At 49.9% G+C, this 18,447-nt stretch overlaps 1 protein-coding gene across 1 annotated transcript; it reads right to left on the bottom strand.

The window, feature by feature from the left end:
• Positions 1–413: 413 nt before the first annotated feature.
• Positions 414–16,444, bottom strand: LOC132805625 (RIIa domain-containing protein 1-like). The gene is made up of 4 exons (XM_060820798.1): positions 16,327–16,444; positions 12,736–12,812; positions 4,846–4,892; positions 414–616 (listed from the first exon to the last, which is right to left on the bottom strand). Exons 1-4 carry the CDS (start codon positions 16,426–16,428, stop codon positions 537–539), a joined length of 306 nt encoding a protein of 101 aa, XP_060676781.1. The 5' UTR covers positions 16,429–16,444; the 3' UTR covers positions 414–536.
• Positions 16,445–18,447: the final 2,003 nt, after the last annotated feature.

The raw sequence follows: 18,447 nt of genomic DNA, 5'->3' as shown, positions 1-18,447 counted from the left end.
GAGAGTGAGGGGGAGAGTGAGGGGTGTGAGGGAGAGGGAGTGAAGGGGAGAGTAGGGAGTAGGAGGATTGGGGAGAGTCTATGAGAGTGAGGGGGAGAGTGAGGGGTGTGAGGGAGAGAGAGTGAAGGGGAGAGTGAGGAGTAGGAGGATTGGGGAGAGTCGATGTGTAGAGTGAGGGGGAGAAATGGCGGGGAAGAATGGAAGGAGTTGGGGGGAGAGTGAAATGGAGAGACTGAGGGAGAGTTGGGAGTGTGAGATAGTAGTCGAGAGTGGGCGAGTGAGGGGGAAGATGGAGGGGGGTAGAGTGAGGGAAATATGGGGGAGAGCGCCAACTGTGAAGGGATGAGTGGAGGGTGTGGGATAGCGGGAGGTGATCCTTCCCCTCGGACAGGAAGACACTCGCATGCACACGCTCACGCACACACAAGTTTAATTGATTCCAGGAATGAGATTACAGCAGAATATATTTCAGATCCACAGTGATCAGAGCCCATGTCCTGGTAGGACAGCTCTCCCTCTCAAAGTGACGAATGTACTCAACACTGATCCATCTCCCTCGCTCGCTCCTTCACCATCATCTGGATCTTTTCAGGCAGCCTTGCATCTGTGTAGTAAGCTGCAGGACAGAGAGAATACACACCTTTATCCCCCAATCCCATCCACCCAAAACTAAACCCAAACCCAACTCCAAACCCAAACCCAACTCCAAACCCAAACCCAACTCCAAACCCAAACCCAAACCCAACTCCAAACCCAAACCCAACTCCAAACCCAAACCCAATCCCAACTCCAAACCCAAACTCAAACCCAACTCCAAACCCAAACCCAACTCCAAACCCAAACCCAACTCCAAACCCAAACCCAATCCCAACTCCAAACCCAAACTCAAACCCAACTCCAAACCCAAACCCAACTCCAAACCCAAACCCAACTCCAAACCCAAACCCAAATCCAACTCCAAACCCAAACCCAACTCCAAACCCAAACCCAACTCCAAACCCAAACCCAACTCCAAACCCAAACCCAATCCCAACACCAAACCCAAACTCAAACCCAACTCCAAACCCAAAGCCAACTCCAAACCCAAACCCAACTCCAAACCCAAACCCAACTCCAAATCCAAAGCCAACTCCAAACCCAAACCCAATCCCAACTCCAAACCCAAACTCAAACCCAACTCCAAACCCAATCCCAACTCCAAACCCAAACCCAACTCCAAACCCAAACCCAACTCCAAAACCAAACCCAAACTCAAACCCAACTCCAAACCCAATCACAACTCCAAACCCAAACCCAACTCCAAACCCAAACCCAACTCCAAAACCAAACCCAAACTCAAACCCAACTCCAAACCCAATCACAACTCCAAACCCAAACCCAATTCCAAACCCAAACCGAATCCCAACTCCAAACCCAAAACCAACTCCAAACCCAAACCCAAACCCAACTCCAAACCCAAACCCAACTCCAAACCCAAACCCAACTCCAAAACCAAACCCAAGCCCAACTCCAAACCCAAACTTAACTCCAAACCCAAACCAAAACCAAACCCAAACCCAACTCCAAACCCAAACCCAACTCCAAACCCATACCCAACTCCAAACCCAAGCCCGAACCCAAACCCCAACTCCAAACACAAACCCAAACCCAACTCCAAATCCAAACCCAAAAACAACTCCAAATCCAAACCCAACTCCAAACCCAAACTCAACTCCAAACCCAAACCCAACTCCAAACCTAAACCCAACTCCAAACCCAAACCCAACTCCAAATCCAAACCCAAAAACAACTCCAAACCCAAACCCAACTCCAAACCCAAACCCAACTCCAAACCCAAACTCAACTCCAAACCCAAACCCAACTCCAAACCCAAACCCAACTCCAAACCCATACCCAATTCCAAACCCAAGCCCAAACCCAACTCCAAACCCAAACCCAACTCCAAAACCAAACCCAACTCCAAACCCAAACCCAACTCCAAACCCAAACCCAAACTCAACTTCAAACCCAAACCCAACTCCAAACCCAAACCCAACTCCAAACCCCTGTTTAATCCTCACACCTACGTAGATTCAGACCCCGCGCTGTCCCTGTCCTGGGAGTGTTTGATGGGGGACAGTGTCGAGGGAGCTTTACTCTGTATCTAACCCCGTGCTGTCCCTGTCCTGGGAGTGTTTGATGGGGGGACAGTGTCGAGGGAGCTTTACTCTGTATCTAACCCCGCGCTATCCCTGTTCTGGGAGTGTTCGATGGGGGGACAATGTCGAGGGAGCTTTACTCTGTATCTAACCCCGTGCTGTCCCTGTCCTGGGAGTGTTTGATGGGGGGACAGTGTAGAGGGGGCTTTACCCTGTATCTAACCCCATGCTGTCCCTGTCCCTGGGAGTTGAAAATGTGTTGCTGGAAAAGCGCAGCAGGTCAGGCAGCATCCAAGGAGAAGGAGAATCAATGTTTCGGGCATGAGCCCTTCTTCAGGAATGAGGAAAGTGTGTCCAGCAGGCTAAGATAAAAGGTAGGGAGGAGGGTTTCCAACGCCTCTCCCCCAAGTCCCTCCTCCCTACCTTTTATCTTAGCCTGCTGGACACACTTCCCTCATTCCTGAAGAAGGGCTCATGCCCGAAACGTCAATTCTCCTGCTCCTTGGATGCTGCCTGACCTGCTGCGCTTTTCCAGCAACACATTTTCAGCTCTGATCTCCAGCATCTGCAGTCCTCACTTTCTCCTGTCCCTGGGAGTGTTTGATGGGGGCACAGTGTAGAGGGAGCTTTACTCTGTATCTAACCCCGTGCTGTCCCTGTCCTGGGAGTGTTTGATGGGGGACAGTGTAGAGGGAGCTTTACTCTGTATCTAACCCCGTGCTGTCCCTGTCCTGGGAGTGTTTGATGGGGGACAGTGTAGAGGGAGCTTTACTCTGTATCTAACCCCGTGCTGTCCCTGTCCTGGGAGTGTTTGATGGGGGACAGTGTAGAGGGAGCTTTACTCTGTATCTAACCCCATGCTGTCCCTGTCCTGGGAGTGTTTGATGGGGGGGACAGTGTAGAGGGCATTTTACTCTGTATCTAACCCCATGCTGTCCATGTCTTGGGAGTGTTTGATGGGGGACAGTGTAGAGGGAGCTTTACTCTGTATCTAACCCCATGCTGTCCCTGTCCTGGAAGTGTTTGATGGGGGGGACAGTGTAGAGGGCGTTTTACTCTGTATCTAACCCCATGCTGTCCATGTCTTGGGAGTGTTTGATGGGGGACAGTGTAGAGGGAGCTTTACTCTGTATCTGACCCCATGCTGTCCCTGTCCTGGGAGTTTTTGATGGGGGGACAGTGTAGAGGCAGCTTTACTCTGTATCTAACCCCATGTTGTCCCTATCCCTGGGAGTGTTTGATGGGAGGACAGTGTAGAGGCAGCTTTACTCTGTATCTAACCCCGTGCTGTCCCTGTCCTGGGAGTGTTTGATGGGGGGACAGTGTCGACGGAGCTTTACTCTGTATCTAACCCCGTGCTGTCCCTGTCCTGGGAGTGTTTGATGGGGGGACAGTGTCGAGGGAGCTTTACTCTGTATCTAACCCCGCGCTATCCCTGTTCTGGGAGTGTTCGATGGGGGGACAATGTCGAGGGAGCTTTACTCTGTATCTAACCCCGTGCTGTCCCTGTCCTGGGAGTGTTTGATGGGGGGACAGTGTAGAGGGGGCTTTACCCTGTATCTAACCCCATGCTGTCCCTGTCCCTGGGAGTTGAAAATGTGTTGCTGGAAAAGCGCAGCAGGTCAGGCAGCATCCAAGGAGCAGGAGAATTGACGTTTCGGGCATGAGCCCTTCTTCAGGAATGAGGGAAGTGTGTCCAGCAGGCTAAGATAAAAGGTAGGGAGGAGGGTTTCCAACGCCTCTCCCCCAAGTCCCTCCTCCCTACCTTTTATCTTAGCCTGCTGGACACACTTCCCTCATTCCTGAAGAAGGGCTCATGCCCGAAACGTCAATTCTCCTGCTCCTTGGATGCTGCCTGACCTGCTGCGCTTTTCCAGCAACACATTTTCAGCTCTGATCTCCAGCATCTGCAGTCCTCACTTTCTCCTGTCCCTGGGAGTGTTTGATGGGGGCACAGTGTAGAGGGAGCTTTACTCTGTATCTAACCCCGTGCTGTCCCTGTCCTGGGAGTGTTTGATGGGGGACAGTGTAGAGGGAGCTTTACTCTGTATCTAACCCCATGCTGTCCCTGTCCTGGGAGTGTTTGATGGGGGGGACAGTGTAGAGGGCGTTTTACTCTGTATCTAACCCCATGCTGTCCATGTCTTGGGAGTGTTTGATGGGGGACAGTGTAGAGGGAGCTTTACTCTGTATCTAACCCCATGCTGTCCCTGTCCTGGGAGTGTTTGATGGGGGGGACAGTGTAGAGGGCGTTTTACTCTGTATCTAACCCCATGCTGTCCATGTCTTGGGAGTGTTTGATGGGGGACAGTGTAGAGGGAGCTTTACTCTGTATCTGACCCCATGCTGTCCCTGTCCTGGGAGTTTTTGATGGGGGGACAGTGTAGAGGCAGCTTTACTCTGTATCTAACCCCATGTTGTCCCTATCCCTGGGAGTGTTTGATGGGAGGACAGTGTAGAGGCAGCTTTACTCTGTATCTAACCCCGTGCTGTCCCTGTCCTGGGAGTGTTTGATGGGGGGACAGTGTAGAGAGAGCTTTACTCTGTATCTCACCCCGTGCTGTCCCTGTCCTGGAGTGTTTGATGGGGGATAGTGGACAGGGAGATTTACTCCTTATCTCACCCTGTGCTGACTGCTACAACAACTGTAGAGAGTTTCCCTCAGTGTAATACTCATGCGGATGTAAAATAGGGGATTAAAACTCACTGGAGGCAAATTCCCGAATGTTGTCCGGTCGCTCCAGGAGTACAGATCTGGAATTGAAATGATAAGAAGTGTTCAGTCTTCACTGACCTTCAGTTAATTTGTCTCACGTGCAGACTCCATGCCACTAAAGAGAAAAACTGTGTGATTTCATTGAGGAATTATCAGATCTTTACAAAGACTGGGGATGAGATTACTGCTTCGTGGGCTATTACTGCCTCTTATCGCTCCCAACAACTCCCACTCCACTTCATAACCGTTCCAGAGAGCTGTTATTTGAGAACTGTTTTCAGATTTAATCACAATGAGGTGTGTTCTGCATAATTTGCAACCATTACAGCTTTGAGGCAAACATAGCAACATCAGAACAAGAGGAGGACATTCCTCTCTTTAAATACTGCCCTGCCCCTTCAACGTGATCGTGGCCGATCTGTGACCTGACACCATCCAGGCGCCTGCCTCTGCCCCACGTAGAGTCACCAAGCCGTGCAGCCCAGAAACAGACCCTTCCGCCCCACCCGTCCATGCTGACCCAGATATCCTACATTAGTGCCGAGTGTGGGGTGCTGGGAAAACACAGCAGGTCAGGCAGCATCCGAGGAGCAGGAGATTCGACGTTTCGAGCATAAGCCTGTCATCAGGAATGAAGCTTCCTTTCCCTGTGAAAATACCCTATGAGCAGATTCACATGATCCACTCTGTGAGATTTCTTTCTGTCTGGAGTCCTTATCAAGCAGATCACCTCACTCAATTTCCTCTTGGATTTGATAAAGTTCACTTAACCTGGCTTTTAAAAGCTTGCCTGTTACTGGAAGTTACACCAATACCTTATTCCCAATTGCAAAATTATGAATTTGTGATTTATTATCTGCTTCCTGTTTCATTGTACGCTGTGATACTCTGAAATGCTGTCTCGCCAACTCTGCAGCTCGATTTAATCATTCTCTAAAATGTGACACATGATCCAAATGAGTGGTCTCTGAATCCTGACTGATTAAGTTCTCCTTCCTCGATTTTAACGGGTCCCCTTACTTCGGGCCCAAACATGATTCCAATGGACTGAACTTGGTCAATCATCTCTGATCGCAAAAAGTACAAACGGAATTTCCTTATCCCAATCATCGGGATAATCCTGAATATAAACCCTCAACATGGTCTTCGGTGTTAGATACCATCTCTCTAGCGCTCCCTGCGATTCGGGATAGATTTGAATTGTTTTATTCCCAGGTTATCCAGAACCTCCTTGGATAGTTTGGAAGTGAAGTTTGGTGCTTGATCTGACTGGAGCTCTTTGGTAGTCTGTATCTAGTAAAAAAATTTAAGTAATTCTTCTACACCTCTTTTAGCTGTGATGTTGCGTGATGGGATTGTCTCTGGAAATCTAGCTGATACATCCATTATTCTTAATAAATACTTATTCCCACTTTTTGTTTGAGGCAGGGGACCTGCGCAAGCAATCAAGCCTCGTCAAAGGGCTCCTCAAATGCTGGAACAGGTATTAAAGGTGCAGGCTTTATTACAGCCTGGGGTTTTCCCATTAGCTGACATGTATGACACGTCTGGCAAAATTCAACCACATTCTTCTGTAGTCAAGGCCAGTAAAAATGTCTTTGTATTTTAGCCTGCGTTTCCCTGACCCCTAAATGACCTCCAAGTGGTAGCTCATGCACCACTCACAGCACCTCCTTTCTCTACCCGACTGGCAAAATAATTTGATGAATCACTGCCCATTTCTCATCTGCTAGATTGTGTGATGGTCTCCATTTCCTCACTAAGATGTAATTTGTTAGATAATAATCCACAGGGATGCATTCATTCTCCTTCTCTGTAAATGCCTTTTGATACAACTGTTTTAAGCTCTCATCTTTCTGCTGTAATCAATCAGCTTAGCTGAGCTAAAGTTACTTGCACATTTACCTACTTGTTCCAGCTTGGTCCCACTTATCTGATCCAAAACGGTCTCAGATAATGCTATGTCAGCTTCCTTTTGATCTCTCCTGCATCAGTTTGTCTCTCTGTGATCCTGTGACCACACAATCTGGGAAAATTCCCAGATAAACATCCTTCATGTCTTCAGTTGCCTGCGTCTCCACTGGCTTTTCAACTACAGTAGGCAGCACGTCCACTGGTGAATCAGCTATTCCATCTGCAAGGACAGATTGTACTCCTGGGGCTGAGAGTTTGTCCAGTACTCCTCCCACAGCTTCTCCACTCTTCTCTGGACTCTCTAGCCTCACGTGACATAACTGAGCACTTTCTGTCTCACCGTGAATTCCTGTTACCAGCACCTTTTCTGGCAATAGTCCCTCAGGAGTACGTATCTCCTCATCTTTCAGCATCACAGACTGAGAGGATCCTGTGTCCCTGCTACCCCTGGCCTGTGTGAATAAACTTTACGCCTACATGGGTATTTTTGAAGCAGATCTGGCACTTCCTCCTGACCCACCCTCTGATTATCTTGTACACTCTGAGGCAGTTGTCTAACTTCCCTTGTCCTTTTTGTCACTAGTCCAACAAAACTTCCAGGCTAGTCCGGTTTTCCGACATCTGGCTTTCTCCCAGCCCATCAACGCTCACTTCATCACATTCCTGATGAAGGGCTTTTCCTGAAACACCGATTCTCCTGCTCCTCGGATGCTGCCTGATCTGCTGTGCTTTTCCAGCACCACACTAATCTAGACACTGAGTTGATGTGGCCCACTTTATTACAAGGTAAACACTGGAGCTTTTCAACTTCTTTGTCCCCCCTCAAGGGTTTCCTTTTCACCCGGTGGTAAATTATCCTTATGATCGTCACTGAGATCTACCTTTCCCTTTCCACCTGTGGATTTCTCTTTGTCCCATTTCTTTTTAGATTAGATTACTTACAGTGTGGAAACAGGCCCTTCGGCCCAACAAGTCCACACCGACCCGCCAAAGCACAACCCACCCATACCCCTACATTTACCCCTTACCTAACACTACGGGCAATTTAGCACGGCCAATTCACCTGACCCGCACATCTTTGGACTGTGGGAGGAAACCGGAGCATCCGGAGGAAACCCACGCAGACACGGGGAGAACGTGCAAACTCCACACAGTCAGTCGCCTGAGGCTGACTGATTTCTATCCCTCATGGAATTGATCCTGGAGGCTAATCCGAGTTTTATCGACCAGCTCATAACCATCAGCTCCTTCAGCTGCTAACCTCGCTGTTTTAACTCTCTGCTCTTCCACATGAGTTTGCACTACTTCAGGCAGTGCTCTCTTTCTCCCTCTCTTCTGTTGCTCTCTCTCTCTCTCCCTCTCTTCTGCTGCTCTCTCTCTCCCTCTCTTCTGCTGCTCTCTCTCTCCCTCTCTTCTGCTGCTCTCTCTCTCTCTCTTCTGCTGCTCTCTCTCTCTCCCTCTCTCCTGCTGCTCTCTCTCTCCCTCTCTTCTGCTGCTCTCTCTCTCTCTCCCTCTCTTCTGCTGCTCTCTCTCTCCCCCTCTCTTCTGCTGCTCTCTCTCTCTCTTCCTCCCTCTCTTCCGCTACTCTCTCTCCCTCTCCTGCCGCTCCCTCTTTTTCCCTCTCTTCTGCCTTTAATTCTAACCCAAACGCTTTACTTTCTGCTGCCCTTTCCTTATCTCTCGCCTCTGACCCAAGCTGCTGCAGCTGTAATCGGATTTTTGCCACCTCTATAGATTCGGATGGCTTCTGCAGGAAGTGTAAATGCTGAGCTACTGCTGTAATGATCTCCCCTTCCCTCACAGAAGCAGGCAGCTCTGATCCCAGCTTCATTCCTGCAGCTTGGTCTTAGTCACTTTTTGCAAACCTTCCAAAGTCACCGCGTCCACTTCCGGAAAAACTCCCGGTGACTGAAAGAGCCGTGACTATCCCAAGCTTTGTCTTCCCAACCAAACCAACACCCGAAATAAAGACACTGGCACCTGTCACTCGCTGTCTAACAGCCCCCAATCTGTTCTGGACTAGGCCTGACCACTCAAAACATTGTTGAGCGGGTAACCCAGACCATAACGTTGCGATTGGTTTTGGTAAGTGTACAGTGAGAATTACCCGGAGTACGCTAGCTAGGTTAACTACTAGGGTTTAAAACAGACAAAACTTTATTCACAACATTACACAATGAAACACAAAGATTGGAATAAAGAACCCTGACAGAACTTAGTCTATCCAACTAGACTTCATTATGCTGTTCCGAATATACAGTCCCAATAAGCAGACCCCCTTAAAAAAACAGTACGGCACAGTGGCTCAGTGGTTAGCACTGCTGCCCCACAGCACCAGGGTCCCAGGTTCGATTCCCTCCTTGGGCAACTGTCTGTGTGGGTTTGCTCCGGTTTCCTCCCACAGTCCAAAGATGTGCAGGTTAGGTGATTTGGTTGTGGTAAATTGCCCGTAGTGATGGGTGCATTAGTCAGAGGGAAATGGGTCTGGGTGGGTTACTCTAAAATAATCCATAGTGTTAGGTGGATTAGTCAAGGGTGAATGGGTGGAATGCTGTTTGGAGGGTCAGTGCGGATGTGTTGGGCCGAAGGACCTCTCTCTCCACACTGTAGGGAATTTAATCAAAACAAGGAACTGCGGATGCTGGAAATCTGAAACTACAAACAGAAACTCCTGGGGAAATGACCCAGGCCTCGCAACATCTATGGGGATAGAAACAAGAGTTAAGTCTTCTGAACATTGTAGAAGGGTCACTGGAGCTGAAACGTTAGCTCTGCTTTCTCCCCACAGACACTGCCAGACCTGCTGAGTTTCAACAAGTGGTCAGTATTTCTTTCCTAAAGTAGAGCCCAGAGCCATTCACTGACCTAGGGAGTGGTCCAACCAGGATGCTGAATCACTTTAACATTCCTTGCTTCATTGCTTCTACTATAGGCCAGCATTTGACTTATCCCTGCAGTGTGGGAGGTTGTCAGGTGACCTTATAGATGTTTATACAATCACAGGGGGGACGGGCATGGATAGGGTGAACAGCCAAGGCCTTTTTCCTGGGCTGGGGGAGTCCAGAACTAGGGGGGGGTCATAGGTTTGAGGTGAGAGGAAAGAGATTTAAAGAGTGTGGGTAACGGTTTTACACAGAGTGATCCATGTGTGGGAACGAACCTCCAGAGGAAGTGGTGGATGCAGGTACAGTTACGACGTTTCCAAGATAGGAATTGTTTGGAGGGATATGGTTCAGGAGCAGGCAGCTGGGACTAGTTTAGTTTGCATCTGATTCCGTGCAGTATGAGTATTTTCTGTGCCTTTTTAATATCGGTGTACAGAACAACCCCTCAATGATCCGAATGAGATGTGTGGGGTGTATTTTTATAAATGGTGTTCGGGGATGTGGGCATTGCCGTCTGATCCAGCATTTACTGCCCGTCCCTCACTGTCTGGGGTTCGGGGATGTGGGCATTGCCGTCTGATCCAGCATTTACTGCCCGTCCCTCACTGTCTGGTGTTCGGGGATGTGGGCATCGCCGTCTGATCCAGCATTTACTGCCCGTCCCGCACTGTCTGGGGTTCGGGGATGTGGGCATCGCCGTCTGATCCAGCATTTACTGCCCGTCCCTCACTGTCTGGTGTTCGGGGATGTGGGCATCGCCGTCTGATCCAGCATTTACTGCCCGTCCCTCACTGTCTGGTGTTCGGGGATGTGGGCATTGCCGTCTGATCCAGCATCTACTGCCCGTCCCTCACTGTCCGTGAGAAGGTGCCAGTGAGCTGTCTTCTTCAATTGCTGCAGTCTCATGCGGCGGAGGTAGACCTACAAGGGAGCGAGTTACAGGATTCTGACCCAGCGGCACTGAAGAAATGGCGATATATTTCCAAGCTTGGATGGGAAGTGTCTCGGCTTAGGGTAAGGCAGTGCTGCTGCCAATATCTTCTGCCCTAGTCCTTCTAGATGGTAAAACTCCTGGATTCGGAAAGTACTGTCTGAGGAGCCTGAGTGAATTTTTCCAGTATTTCTTGTAAATGGTACAAACGGCTACTACTGAAGTGCTAGGGAGTCGCTGCAGCATTTCCAGCCTCTCACCTCCTCTTGTAGCCACTGTGTTGATATAGCTGGAACCAGTTTCAGTGTCCGGTCAATGGTACCACCACTCCCCCAGATGTTGGATTCAGTGATGGTAATACCATGGAGCATCAGGGAGCAACGGTTAGATTCTCTCCGGTTGAAGGTGGTTATTATCTCGTGCTGGTTGAGGAGAACGTTAATGGCGATTGGTCAGCCCCAAGCCAGGATATTGTCCAGATCTCGCTGCCTCAGGAGGTGAGGAGAAATTACTTCTCTCAAAGCTTGGTGAATCTGTGGAATTCACCAACTTTGAGTTGAGTGGATGCCAGGTCATTAAGTAAATTTAAGGAGGAGATAAAGAGATTTCCCATTTGAACCAGGTTTATAGAGATGGCAAGGAAATAGGATTGAGGCCATGATTGTATTAAATGATGGAGTGGGCTCAAGGTGCTGAATATCCTATTCCTGTTCCTCGGTCTTATGTTCATTGGGACCTGAACTGCTTCAGATCTGTGGAGAGGCCAAACATGCTGAACTTACTTACGATGGTGGGAAGGTCATCGATGAAGCAGAGTTGGGAAGGGGACACTACCTGGAGAGCTCCTACAGCACAGTGGTACCTTGGAGCCAGGAGACCTGCGTTTGAATTCCACCGGTTGTAGTAATGTCTCTGGCCGAGAAAACATTAAAACTGAGGGATACCTGCAGCGACGACGGAACTCCAAAAAAAAAACAGAAGCATCTTCCTTTGTGTTACGTACGACACCAGCCAGCCCTGACTCCTCCTGACTGTCACTGACACCAGTTTTGCTGCGGCTCCTTGATACCACACTTAACCTCTCGTGATTGTACTCCTGATCACCGCGGTCTACTCTTGTGCTAACTGTCGTCTCAATTACCATGCCAAAAGAGACTGTCATGATGTGGAGATGCTGGTGTTGGGCTGGGGTGGACAAAGTTAAAAATCACACACAACACCAGGTTATAGTCCAACAGGTTTAATTGGAAGCACTAGCTTTCGGAACGCTGCTCCTTCGTCAGGTGATTGTGGAGGACACAATTGTAAGACACAGAATTTATAGGAAAAGTTTACAGTGTGATGTTACTGAAATTATACATTGAAAAATACCTCAATTGTTTGTTGACTCTTTTATCTGTTCGAATACCATGATAGTTTCGCTTCTTTCATGTGTAAATCACAAAACTTTTTTTAAAAGTTACATTCTCAGGTTAACTGTAACAATTAGTGTCAGCCCAGATAATATGTTGAAGGTGTAAGCCCCCTGTGTTCCCTGTCTGTGCCATAAAGTTTAGACTGATTCTAATCTTAGAAAGTGAGAAAACAGAGTCTTACATGAATGTATGCAGTTTTTGAGCAAAGTACAATGTAACTCTGCAAGTACAAATTCACCCCACACACATATAGGTATATGTGTGCATATGGGTTTGTGTGTGTGTGTCTGTCTGTCTGGGGTCAGGGTTGTGAGTGTGAGAGTGTATATGTGTGTGTTTATGACTGTAAAGTGACTAAGTCTGTGAGAGGATGCATATGGGAGTGTGTGTCTGTCTGGGATGAGGGGTTGTGAGTGTGAAAGTGTGTGTGTGTGTGTATGTGAGTGTAAAATGGTCTAAGTCTGTGTGAGTGTGGGAGTGTGTGTGTGTCTGGGGGGGGATGGGGGTATGTGAGTGTCTGTGAGAGAGAGAGAGAGAGAAAGAGAGAGAGAGAGAGAGAGAGAGAGAGAGAGAGTGTGTGTGTGTGTGTGTATAGTGGAACTTAGCTATCAAAATATACTTTAATGGTGCTGCATGAGTTGAAGTATCTTTTTAACTTGCACCACCTCCTTCTGCCCACCACCATTTGCTTTCTGTTGATGCTGAACATGAACTGGCGACACACTGTGTCACTCACCTCATAAACTCTCCCAGCAACAACTCCACCTCTGGATGGTTCCTCAAATAATATTCATTGGCTATTCGAGTGTTTATCTACAAGTATAAAACAAACACAAACTGATGTCGTAACGGCGAATGGTGTCACAGACGTCATTCTCAAACATTAGTGACAGAGAGAAACTGCCTCGATGCTCCATTCCTGCTCAGACAGGGTTATTGACTGAATCACTGAAATGAAACTGCCGACACGCCGCAGTTTACAAGAGAGCTGACACCAGTCATGGCTTACAAAGCCGTCAGTCAAAGCCCAGTGCCTCGGAATCAGGGGATTGTAATATCCAAATCACAGTCTGGAGACATGAACACACACCCAGGCAGACACGCTAGGTGTCAGCATTGAGCTTTGTGAAAGCTTTACTTTGTATCTATCCTTGTCCTGGGAGTGTGTGATGGGGAAAAGTGTAGAGTGAGTTTTACTCTGTATCTGACCCCGGGCTGTCCCTGTCCTGGGAGTGTTTGATGGGGGGACAGTGTAGAGGGAGCTTTACTCTGTATCTGACCCTGGGCTGTCCCTGTCCTGGGAGTGTTTGATGGGGGGGACAGTGTAGAGGAAGCTTTACTCTGTATCTAACCCCATGCTGTCCCTGTCCTGGGAGTGTTTCATGGGGGTGTCAGTGTAGAGGGAGCTTTACTCTGTATCTAACCCCGTGCTGTCCCTGTCTTGGGAGTGTTTGATGGGGGACAGTGTAGAGGGAGCTTTACTCTGTATCTAACCCCGTGTTGTCCCTGTCCTGGGAGTGTTTGATAGGGGGACAGTGTAGAGAGAGCTTTACTCTGTATCTAACCCTGTGCTATCCCTGTCCTGGGAGTGTTTGATGGGGGGACAGTGTAGAGGAAGCTTTACTCTGTATCTAACCCTGTGCTGTCCCTGAGAGTGTTTGATGGAGAAAAGTGTTGAGGGAGCTTTACACTGTACCTAACCTCATGCTGACCCTGTACTGGGAGTGTTTGATGGGGCTGTCAATGTAGAGGGAGCTTTACTCTGTATCTGTCCATGGCCTGGGAGTGTTTGATGGGGGACAGTGTCGAGGGAGCTTTACTCTGTATCTAACCCCGTGCTGTCCCTGTCCTGGGAGTGTTTGATGGGGGACAGTGTCGAGGGAGCTTTACTCTGTATCTAACCCCGTGCTGTCCCTGTCCAGAGTGTTTGGGGAGGGGGGGAGGGTCAGTGTCAGAGGGAACTTTACTCTGTATAAAACCCCATCCTGCCCTGGGAGTCTTTGATGGGGATAGTGTAGGGAGAGCGTTGCATCTGTTTAAAATAGTAGAGAGAGCTTTTCCCTGTGTCTGACACTGCTGGGTGCCCTTCTTTCAGCAAGGGGAAGTTTAAAACAACTGAATTAATTATGACATTTCCCTTTGGCCACTCCCCACTTGCCCAAATGTGTGCAGCTTCAACCACATTCAAGATATTTGACACTATCCAAGACAAAGCAACCCATTTACTGTACTCAGCAACCTTTCCACCAGCTTCATGGAATAATCCATCCTGGCAGCTCAGACAGCATGTTCCCAAACTCAACCACTGTCATTTATCAGGACAAGGGCAGCAGGTGTGTGGATACGTGTGCCTCTGAACCACTCAGCATCCTAAAGAGGGCAGAAAATGGCCATTCCTTCACTGTCACTGGGTCAACACTGTAGGAACCCCATCTCTGGCAGCACTATTGCCACAGCACCAGAGACCCGGGTACAATTCCAGCCTCGGGCGACTGTCTGTGTGGAGTTTGCACATTCTCCCCGTGTCTGCGTGGGTTTCCTCCGGGTGCTCCGGTATCCTCCCACAGTCCAAAGATGTGCGGGTCAGGTGAATTGGCCATGGGAAATTGCCCGTAGTGTTAGGCAAGGGGTAAATGTAGGGGTATGGATGGGTTGCGCTTCGGTGGGTCGGTGTGGACTTGTTGGGCCGAAGGGCCTGTTTCCACACTGTAAGTAATCTAATCTAATCTATTGACAACATGTGGATATATATATATATATATTATATATATCTCAAGAGAGCAGTTTAACACCACTTTGGAGTACAATCTTGGTAAACGTGTGGTCATCCGACTTTGTAGGAATAGCAGCAAAATAGACTATTATTTACATGGCGGAAAATTGCAACGCAGAGGGACACAGGTGTCCTTGTGCATGAATCACAAGAAGTTGGTTTGCAAATGCAGCAGGTAATTAAGAAAGCAAATGGGATATTGTCCTTCATTGCGGGAGGGATGGAGTTTAAAAATAGGGAGGTTATGCCGAAGCAGTCCAGGGTGCCGGTGAGTACTGTGTATAATTTTGGGCTCCTTACTGGAGAAAGGATGTACTGGGCCCGAGAGAATGCAGGGGAGGTTCACCAGGTTGATTCCAGAGTTGATAGGGTTGCCTTGTGAGGAGAGATTCGGTAGCCAGGGACTATGGAATTTATAAGAATGGACAGCGATGGGGAAGGGGGGAGGGTCTTACATAAAATGATGAAGGGAACAAATAAGATAGAAGCAGGGAGGTTGATTCCACTGGCAGGTGAAACTAGAGGGCATAGCCTCAAAATAAGATCTAGGACTGAGTTGAGGAGGAACTTCTTCACCCAAAGGTTTGAGAATCTGTGGAATTCTCTACCCAGTTGAGACTATCTCGTTGAATGTTTTTAAGGCAAAGGGATTAAGGGATGTGGTGAGCGGGTGGGTAAGTGGAGCAGAGCCCACAAAAAGCTCAGCCCATGATCTTATTGAACGTTGGAGCAGGCTCGACATCCTCTTACATCTCGTCTTTTCAAGAGGCTACGACGATGGGTGGAAAATGCTGGCCCAGCCAGAGGTGCCCCCACATGGGAAGGAATAACCAGGCTTCCAGGACATGGAAGGGTCAGGTTGGACTAAGTGGAGACAATGGACAGTCACTAGGAGTTTGGAAAAGTTAAGAGGTGACTTAATTGAAATATAGAGCGCCATGATGGGTTTGGCAGGGAAAACCTATTCACACAGAGAGGATCATGAGTCTTTGTCTCTCTCTCCCTGAAAGGGAGGTGGAAGCAGAACCTGTTGGACTATAACCTGGTGTTGTGTGAAAGTTAACTTTGTCCAACACCAACTCCTCCACATGGAGTCAGCATAAGGCGGGAAAGTGCCTGTCCCTTTAAATGCAGTAATCCCGCCTCCTGCGTGTCTATTGGATGTCCACAGACAGCCCACCCCTTGGATTGGAGGTCCACACTACAAGCACCGCCCCCTTTCAAAGCCCCCTAACTGTGATTAATCAGCCGCCGTGCCATTCCAGTGTTAGGTATACTCTGATTGGTCGGCACCTCTGTCGCTCACATCAGCCTCGCGCTCTGATTGGTCGGCACCTCTGTCGCTCACATCAGCCGCGCGCTCTGATTGGTCGGCACCTCTATCGCTCACGCCAGTCTCGCTCCGACAGCTCTGATTGGCCGGCACCACCCGCCCAACCGCCGTCGCCATGGTGATGGCACAGCGACCGCGTCGGGGGTGGGCTGGCCCGCTCATGAGCCCTTTCCACCCCCCCCCAGCACCGATTATTCCAGCCGCGATGCCGAAGTATCAACCTTGAACTGATAGAGCCGCTGCTGCTGGTCGTCATTGAGCGCACCCAGATCGTACGCTTCTGTCCCGTAAGGAGGAGGGACGCGGGAGCGGGGATCCGCCATCTCGCTGGCCTGGGGACGGCGAAGACGACGCAGGCGCAGTGTCGGCCCGGTGTCCGGCTTCGGCGCAGGCGTATTGTCGGGCTGGCCTCGCGTCGGCGCGGCGTCCGGCTTCGACGCAGGCGCAGTGTCGGTACGGTGTCCGGCGCAGGCGCATTGTCCGGCTGGCCTCGCGTCGGCGCGGCGTCCGGCTTCAACGCAGGCGCAGCGTCGGTGTTGGCGCATGCGCACGGTCCCGTGGAGGAACGGCAGGAACCAATGGGCTGGCCGTACTCGGGTCCCACGTGACCCCGTGGTTACCGTCACCATGGAAACCAGGTAACAACAATGTCTGCAGGTGGTGGACCCCAGAGTCTGGGTGAGAGTGGGGCTGGAAGAGCACAGCTGGTCAGGCAGCATCCCAGGGACAGGAACAGTGATGTTACAGGCAGAGAGCCTGAAGGGGGGAGAGATAGAGAGAGGGGGTGGGGGTGGGGAGAAGGTGGCATAGAGTGCAGTGGGTGGGTGGGTGGGGGAGGGGATGGAGGTGACAGGTCAGGGAGGAGGGTGGGGTGAGGGAGCAAAGAGTATAATAGGTGGGTTGGGGTGGGGATGGAGCTGATAGGTCAGGGAGGAGGGTGGGGTGAGGGTGCAAATTGTACAATGGGTGGATGGGGGAGGCGATGGAGGTGACAGGTCAGGGAGGAGGGTGGGGGAAGATAGGAAAGAGTGCAATAGGTTGTGGGGGAGGGGATGTAGGTGATAGGTCAGGGAAGAAGCAAAGAGTACAATAGGTGAGTAGGGGTGGGGTTGGAGGTGATAGGTCAGGGAGGAGGGTGGGGTGAGGGAGCAAAGAGTACAATATGTGAATGTGGGTGGGGATGGAGGTGATACGTCAGGGAGGAGGGTGGGGGTCAAGGTGATTGGTCACCCACCTCCTCCATGACCAATCACCTTGACCCCCACCCTCCTCCCTGACGTATCACCTCCATCCCCACCCACATTCACATATTGTACTCTTTGCTACCTTCCCCCACCCTCCTCACCCCCCGACCTGTCACCTCCATCCCCTCCCCCACTCACCTATTGTACTCTATGCTACTTTCTCCCCATCCCCACCCCCCTCTCATTTATATCTCCACCCTTCAGGCCCTCTGCCTGTATTCCTGATGAAGGGCTTTTGCCTGAAACGTTGACTTTACTGTTCCTCGCATGCTGCCTGACCTGCGGTACTTTTCCGTCACCATGGAAACGGCTAGTCTCCTGCTGCCCAATGGTAAGGAGCCTTGGCGTGTAAGAGAGCCTGAGGCAAAATGGCGGGTCAGTGCCAACCCCAGACTTATTTCTATAAATATTGGGCAAAGGATGGGCTGGGTGTTCATCACAATCCGATTTGGAACATCGTTATCCAGAACCCTTTCCCAAGCTCCCATTGCACACCAGGATTGGCCATTCTGCGCACAGCCAGATCCCACACACCGTTTAAAAACTACTCCGGCCTGAGGGTGGGGAAGGTAGCTGAGAGTGCAATAGGTGGATGGAGGTGGGGGTAAAGGTGATAGGTCAGAGAGCAGGGTGGATTGGATGGGTGGGTGGGACAGGTCATGAGGGTGGTTCTGAGCTGGAAGGGTGGAACTGGGGTCAGATGGGGGGGCGGGGGAGGGGAAATGAGGAAAGTGGTGAAGTCCACATTGATGCGCTGGGGTTGAGGGTTCCTGAGGTGGAAGATAACACGCCTCCAGACGTTAGGATGGAAAATAAAGAAAATGAAAGCATGGGAAGGGTTACAGCATGAAGCTCACTGGCAACCTGTGGTCTGTGGAAGGCAGGATGGGGTAACCATAGTGGAACATTCATCCACCAATTAGCAGGGTAAGGTTAAGGCTGAAAGGTCACTCTGGCCAGATGAGAGAACACAAGTAATAAAGCAAGTTCTCTGTTAAGTGTTATTATTGACAGGATTGGGACAATAAATATTTGGGACGTGACATTAAAATAGCCAATTAATAATTATTAGAGACAGGAGACTATTGTAACAATGGA

Source organism: Hemiscyllium ocellatum, chromosome 50, assembly GCF_020745735.1.
Source record: "Hemiscyllium ocellatum isolate sHemOce1 chromosome 50, sHemOce1.pat.X.cur, whole genome shotgun sequence".
NCBI lineage: Eukaryota > Metazoa > Chordata > Chondrichthyes > Orectolobiformes > Hemiscylliidae > Hemiscyllium > Hemiscyllium ocellatum.
Note: the sequence above shows the minus strand (reverse complement) of the source record. Positions and strands in the feature narration are given on the sequence as shown.